This window comes from Pempheris klunzingeri, chromosome 8 (assembly GCF_042242105.1).
Source record: "Pempheris klunzingeri isolate RE-2024b chromosome 8, fPemKlu1.hap1, whole genome shotgun sequence".
Classification (NCBI taxonomy): domain Eukaryota; kingdom Metazoa; phylum Chordata; class Actinopteri; order Acropomatiformes; family Pempheridae; genus Pempheris; species Pempheris klunzingeri.
The window spans coordinates 13449299-13456967 of NC_092019.1; the positions used below are offsets into that span (position 1 = coordinate 13449299).

Consider the following 7669-nt stretch of genomic DNA (forward strand, 5'->3'; position numbering starts at 1 on the left):
AAGCGAGAGCCCAGACCTTTCCACGGCCTTCAATAATTGATGCAGACTCTGCAGCATGCCATCTTTATAAAGCAGCAAGTGTGTGGTGAATGTGTGCGTCTGTGTGTGTACTTCTGAGTTATCTGTGTATGTGTGTGACCTAATTGTGCGTCTGTGAATGATTTCTACCCACCGATACCAGTGTACCTTTGTTACCTCTGGATTCATCTGTTGGTGAAAAAAAAAGAATAGAGCTGTGTGTTTTCTAGCCAATGTTGTGCAAATAATGGCGAACCGAAAGTCACCTGCAAAAAAATTACTTCAGTTTCTTTGCATAACAGCTTCCAATGTTCTTCTGTAGAATATTAATATTGGCCTGATCAGTCTCAGTGGACGCAACAAGCTCAAATTCACTCAAACCCTGCAGCCAAGGCCGTTAACGAAATTAGATTTTGCAGTCCTGCTTTCATACAACTCAGTGCTCCACTCTGGCCACAGGGTTTTTCTTGCCTCTGTCCCCCTCTTGTCTAATTTCAAGGCCACCTGTGAATACATGTACATGACAGAGATGGATCTCTATGCTCTCGCAGCCGCCCAAGCTGAGTAGCAATAGGGCTGGGTTCCTCCATTAGCATGCACTCCATCCTGCAACCCACATAACATTCTACATGCTCTACATCACTAACACTCTCTCTCTCTCTCTCCTCCTTCACCCTCACGCTCTCCATTTCTCAAATCATCCGCTGTGCCAGGGCAATCCCCTCTCTCTCCACCAGCCCTCAATCTCTTTCACCGCACTCTCCCTTTTTCCTCCTGAACATGGAGGACAAGTGTTATCGCCACACTGCAGATGTTTTCGAGGGGGGCTCCTCTGAAGCCTCCCACTGGCTGCGGCAGGACTAAACATCTCGCTTCGCCCTGGCATTAAATTTTTCAGCAGCAATCCAACCCATTAGGCTTACTCATATCTCGACCCCACAAGACTCTTGAGGGGAGCCACAGCTGGATGTGATCAGGATGGCTATTCTAGTATCTCTATCCCTCTAGGTGACCCTGGACAAACTTAGGACATCTGAAAAACACACAGAGAAGACACTTGCACACATCTGAATCACAGTTCCATCCAAAGCTTGAAATCGCCCCATGAATTTACATATATCTACATGTGTCAGTAACTTGATGAAAGGGAAAGTAATCTTTGAGAAACCTAAAGCAGCTTTAATCTAAATTCTTTTTTATGGTGTTCCTTGATTATATGTAACCTAGAAATGGTCCTGCAGTCTGAGAAGCCAAAGAAATTAACTCATCAAATGCAGCACATCAGGTTATGCATGATAGATTACAGTGATGACATAAAGTGATGAGCCTTGCAAGCAAACATTATTAAACTCTGGAGTGGGAATTACTCCCTTTCCAACTGAGATGCATAATTTCAAACATTTCAGAAAGGCCGGAAGACAAGATTGAATCATTGAGATCAGGATTTGGCAGAGCCTCCCTGAACCTATCGGGAGCATGCTGTGCAAATGTGCAATTAATGTCAATTTATTTTCAACAGAAAATCTGGATGATCTTCATGCCTGGAGACACAAACACAATGTATACTTTCTTCAGACTGAGAATAGAACTGAAAACCCCCTGAATAACCCTCTGAACCACAGCACACATGCACTGTTTCAATGCCGTGGAGTGCAGGAAAGGCCGAAGGGGTGAGCTTATGTCACTCATTAGTTTGCCACCTCTGGTAACAGCTCGATTGCAAAGGCACGTTTACAGCACTCCTGTCCTCCGGTATAGCTCTCATTTCACAATGACTCTGCAGGATTTAATCCAGGTCCTGTGCATGTGCTGCACTCAAAACCATGGAAAGGAAGCAAGATTAAGGAGAACAGGGGGGAAAACATGTCATACAATAAAATGGTACGTTTTATGCCCACTGGCACACGGATATAGTAGAGAACAGCAAGCACACGGGAATCCATTAGTGGAACCCGATTATCTCTTGGCTCTAAAATTAATTAAGTGAGTGTAGGGCAGTGTGTGTGTGTGTGTTTGTGTTTGAGAGAGATCTGGTTGTCCTTATCTTTTTTTTTTTTTTCAAACAAATCCTCTTGTGTTACTGCATTGAAGGGCAGATGGGGTGGGAGGTGCATGGATCTGTATGGCTGTATTCCAGCACAAGGCCTGAAATTGCTGTTTGTAGGGATGCAGTGCTGGTGAGAGGGGAAGGGGGTCGGAAGGGTGGACATTGTGACTCACCATTTTCATTTAATCTTCAGCCATACTAAAATGTGCTTCCTATCCTTCCACCCTTTCCCTCCCATTCCTTCCTTCGCACATTCCCTGACTGCTTGTATTTCCTGAAACATGTATGTACAGCAGGTTTGTTTCGGGGTCTGCCACTACTGTTCTTCTGCAGCCTCTCTGAACCGGAGTGCCCAGGCTCTGGTTCACACTGCATCATTTATCTTGATAAATACAGAACCGGTTGACTAAAGTCAAACATACCTGTAGTCCCTAGCTGCCCTTTTATCAAATATGGCTACATACAAGCACAATGATTACTTTCTTAAATCAGATTTTCCTGTGTGGAGCTTTTGCTATATCTCAGTAGCTCACTATCTGCAGTCTGTCTTTATTCTTTGTTGATAAGTGAGTATTTACAATTTCATTGTGACTGAAAGAGCAGGCCTGAGTGGTATGACAAATTATACCACGGGATGACGTAAATTTGTCAACTGTTTTTGGATTTGTTACATTATCTAATTTCCTGGATCAGCCAAGATAAGACATGGCTGTCTGGTCATTGTATCCATTACCAGTTTCTCCAATGAGACACCATAATAGTGTGCAGTAGGGATAGAATCCTCTATAATGGCATATATGCAATTTCATATCATAATGAGAGCTGAAAAAAATTGGTCCATTATCAAGTTGTTAATCAACAAAGAAATAATTGGCAACCACTTTGATCAAACAGTCACTTAAGTAACTTTTTTAGGCAAAACACTAAAAAAAGAGTGGTTCCACCTTACAGAATGCGAATATTTGCTGGTTTTCCTATGATTTTCAAAACAAGCTGCCTGAATATGTCAGCTTGGGCTTTAGGAGATTGTGATGGCCATTTTTCACTATTTCCTGGCATTTTTTAGACCAGCCGATTGATTAAATAATTAACAAAATAATAGTCAAATATCAATATTAATTGATGCTGAACTGATCGACTATCATACCTGACAAATCAAAGTGCTTCATCACATTCATGTAAAAATCATTTTTAAAAAAATCTAATGCTGCCATAAAGCAGTCCTACTCTGTGATTTACAAGAATGACCTGTTAGGCCCCAAAATGCTAAAGGAAGAGCTAAAATGGTATAAATGGTACAGCAAAATCTCTGACTGCATGATATAAACATACAGGCTGCCCATGATGGTGGTCTATCATGTCTTCACACATGACCTTTGCATCAGGATGTGGACTGCTCAGTGTCGATTAGCCAATTAGCTAAATGCTTGAGGTGCAGCCAGTGCTATAACAGCCAATATACCTGGGAAGCCATTACTGGACTTGGCACATGAGACAACCTGTTATCAGTGTGTCAGTCCATTCATAACAACAGCGCAGGATGATGCTGAATTTGAATTTCAGCTTAAAATGATTGAGGCTCTACTAATCCAGAACACTGTCTGGAAATTAAATTTGAGTGTAAAAGTGTGATTATACTCTGAATTTGTTGCATTGCATTGGGATAACGTCTAATCAAATATTACACTATGAAAGAGAGATCAAAACAAATTTGTCCAATTCACACATTTCGGCTGAATGAATGTTGAGTAAATTAAGGGAAGCTGACAGTTTTATTAGGACTAATACCACAGTGTAATCCAGCCAGCCAACCCTCTCACAGTGTAATCTTCAGCGTAAACCTTCATGGGCAGGTCTCCTTATATGAGGCTAAAGCCTGTTCCTCAGCTAGCAGTAATCCCACTAAGGCTCTTAGAGAAGTGAAATTATTTCAGAATGAAAGGAGAGGCTTCATGACTGTTACACTCTCACTGTGGAAGATGGCTAATAAATAAACATCTCTGAAATCCTCTTAGGAACTCAGGGAGACCCTGAACCAGCAGCTGAGATGCTCCGCAGCCGAACTCAGCTGCTGCATCGCTCGCTCTTCGCTTCCTGGTGGAAAAGTACATTTGACCTGAAGCACATCTCCAACTGGGACATTATGACTCATCCTCCCCTCCTCCCCCTCCACGTTCACACGCACCTCCAACACCACCCTGCTGCTACACACTAGTGCCAATGCTCCAACCTGAATTCACGCCTCGGTTATATCACCGGCGGGGGATGATGAATGAGTGAAAAGTTATTGAGAAGAAAAGGTCGAGTCCATCAAACTGTGGGTCTGCTGCTGTAAGTCGTGATGAAATAGGAGGGGAGGTGGGAGCAGCTGGTGGCTCATTGATCTGTCGCCTCTGTACAAGAGACTTTCACTATCTACTCTCTACCTATTGATGGAGACAGATGCCAATAGGCGGACCCCACAGCTCTCATCAGTATCCTCTAGATCACACTCACATAGTGCACGTCTAATGATTTCTCAAAGTCATCCCCTTTTGGATGAACAGAATATTAGAAACACATCATGTTAAGATAGAGAGGCATGTGAAGGGGAAAATGATCCTCTGGAAATCTCGCAATGACTCATCCGCCACACAGGCTCAAATCCGTGATTCTCACTGTGAGATTAAATGGAGACTTTTCTAATCTATTCAGCGTTCCTTCATGAGGACCCAATGTAACACAGAACAGCTATTGAATATGCATGACTCCATCCTGCTCAAGAGCTGCACCACTCCTCTAAAAAGGACGGATGCGAGCTGAATTCTTCATCTGACGAGGCCAGATGAGACGAGATGTGATCTCCATCCTTCCACGGAGCAAAAAGGCCTCTGTCACATTTTTCACGTCCGATTACAGGCCCGGACTTGACGCAGCGAGCCAAATATACTGCACACCACATCTCCACGAAGCCTCCTATATACGCGTGGGCTTCCATTTATACCTTACAGCAGTGTACGCGTTTCAAAATATCCTTTCACTATGGCTGCGTTTTTTTTGTTTTTTTTTGCGGACGTTGTGTGTCATCACTCTTGTTGACACAGGACGGTGCTGGAGGATGCATTTACAAATTAGACCTGCCCCAGATAAGGATGCGTGTCAGCAATATGAAGATAGAAGCAGTTTGAATGCGTGGCTGGCACAATGTCGACATGAAGTAAAAAAAAAAAGAAACAACAACAAAAAAAAAAAACAGCATTATCTACCAAGAGTCACATCGACAACCGGCTTAACAGAGAGCAAAATGACAGTGCGCCATCGTTACATTATGATCCAGATTGCGCTGCTCTTACCTCGATGTTTTCCCACACGCAGCAGGACAATACAGCCATCAATATAGGTATTGCGGTATGTCCCATTTTCTCGCCTTCTTTTGCGTCTTTTTCTCGAGAAGTTGCTGTTGTAAATGAACTGACTCCAAACATACGCTGTCTGGTTACATCAGCTGAAGTGCCGGACACTGCGATCGTCGGCGCCTTCCTGCGATATCTCCTGCGTCTGCGTCCCGTCCGCTCTTGCCAGCGGGCTCTCCAATGGCAGCCTGGGATTTTCTGTGGATGAAGTCTGACAGAACCAAGCCCTGTTTCTGCGGGTGTTTATCGCACACTTTACTCGTGGCGTCCTCGCTGTGGCTTAGGGAGGAGAGACATCTGGTGGCCGTGGACTGAGAATGCACGGCTGGGTGACTCTGCGTCTGTTTTAAAGGGAGAATCCACCCGGAAAAAAAAAAAAAAAAAAGTAAAAAAAAAGTACAACTGACGCCACTTAACAGCTTGTGAATTTTAAATAGATTTGCCAAAAGGTCAGTTCTTTATTCGTTATTCCTGGTTTATTTGAATCCCAATTCTCCCTGGGGTCCACACAAAGAAAAAGCATGCAAAAGAAGACAAATGACACGTGCAGATAGACACATAGATAGATAGATAGAATACAACAACTATATATAATAATATAATAATAACTAATATAAATAATCTCAATCAAAACAAGTACCAGTCCAGTAGAAAAGAAAAACAAACAAAACAACACATCACAATATGTCAAACTGCATTCAGTCATAGTTGTGCTGATTGAATAATTATCCCTGAGATTACTGTTTGTTGTGTTTTTTAGTTGCTGTTTTAAACTTGCCTCTCTGGGTGCCACTTCCACTTTGTAATGGCTCTGTACATTACAGATCTGCACAGTGCATCTGTTGATGGGTGTTTGCTTTAGTAGATAACCCCTAGTCGCCTGCCTGGTGGTGTGACAATGTTGATCGCTCACATAATTTGTTTGCAAGAACATACAATTTGGTTGTTTGACAGATAGTCCTACAGAAACCATACCAACTTGTCCTCCACTCGAAGCCATGAAAGAGTGACGTGTATTTTCTCAGTGCAAGTGCACTGGTAGCTTCAGGTTTTCACATCACACTATTTTAACCAAGATTAGCAACCAGAATAGATGTCAGGTCTCAAAAATATAAATTTCATTAAGGTGGGAGGTATTGCAGGGCTGTTGTGTTAACTACACTAGTTTTAGATGTGTGTACCTAATAAACTGGCAAATGACTGTATATTTATTCATCTTGCCTTTTGTCTCATTTCTGTTTTTTTTTCTTCTCATGAAACATTGAATACTTCAAATCTTGAATGAATGAATCCTTCAATCGGAGGATCGGGAAGAAGAATTGGGTTTTTGGTTGAACTGCTGACAATTAACTTCTTCGTGGTATCTCACATAGTGACCAAAAACAGAGACACCTGTTCTTCTGCGATCAGAAGCTGAGGCTGTAGTTTAGGCTGTTGTAGTGTGTGACCATTTATGTGAGTGGAATTGTTGTAAAACAAATCAGACTTGCACACAGATACAACAGATATCCATTATTGTGGACTAAATGAATCCACAACTGTGCACCCTAATCTGATCATTAGAGCACCGAGTAACAAATAAGCACAACTCAGTCAATAGATAAATACGAATATGGCATACAAAAATACTGAGGAGCGGCACTGTAAACGAAGCGTAAAGCATCAGGAAATTTACTTCATTACTTTATGTCAAAACCTCGCTGTAATATGTTGCAGATGCAGTACAACTAATCTTACTGTGTTGTCCATATTTTGGAATATTTGCAATTCAAGCTTATAATTCGGCACAAATAAAGGTAATATTTTAATTTAGTGAGGGGCTATCTCACAATTTTTTTTCCCCATTTACCTAAATGCTACCCTTTAAAGCTATAACAGGCCCATGTGGTAGGAAAAACATTTTCATTGAGGAGTTCTTGGCAGCAACATCCGCAAATGATCAGCAGGGGGAACACACGCTATGAAAATAAAGAAAGTTCCTCTTAACTCCTACCTCCAGATGAACAGATGAGCAGCAAGTGGTTGAATAAAGGGTTTACCCTTCACCTTTTACATGTCAGTGGGGTCATTTGTCTTTGTCCTACAGTTCAGTGCAGGGCAGCCTGATGGGAAGCATGGTGTCACCCAGTGCTACTACTCTGCAGGTGCAGCAGGTAGTTTGGGCGGGGTTTGAGGCATAGGTGTGTGAGGTCACTTTCAGGTGTTACGGCAT

General features: G+C 42.4%; 1 protein-coding gene across 1 annotated transcript in view; it reads right to left on the bottom strand.

The window, feature by feature from the left end:
• aplp1 (amyloid beta (A4) precursor-like protein 1) overlaps positions 1-5649 on the bottom strand; it is a 32464-nt gene extending 26815 nt beyond the window's left edge. The window contains exon 1 of the mRNA XM_070834643.1: positions 5398-5649. Within this exon, the coding sequence (XP_070690744.1) occupies positions 5398-5529 (132 nt within the window). The 5' untranslated portion in view covers positions 5530-5649. The remainder of the gene's footprint in view (positions 1-5397) is intronic.
• Positions 5650-7669: the final 2020 nt, after the last annotated feature.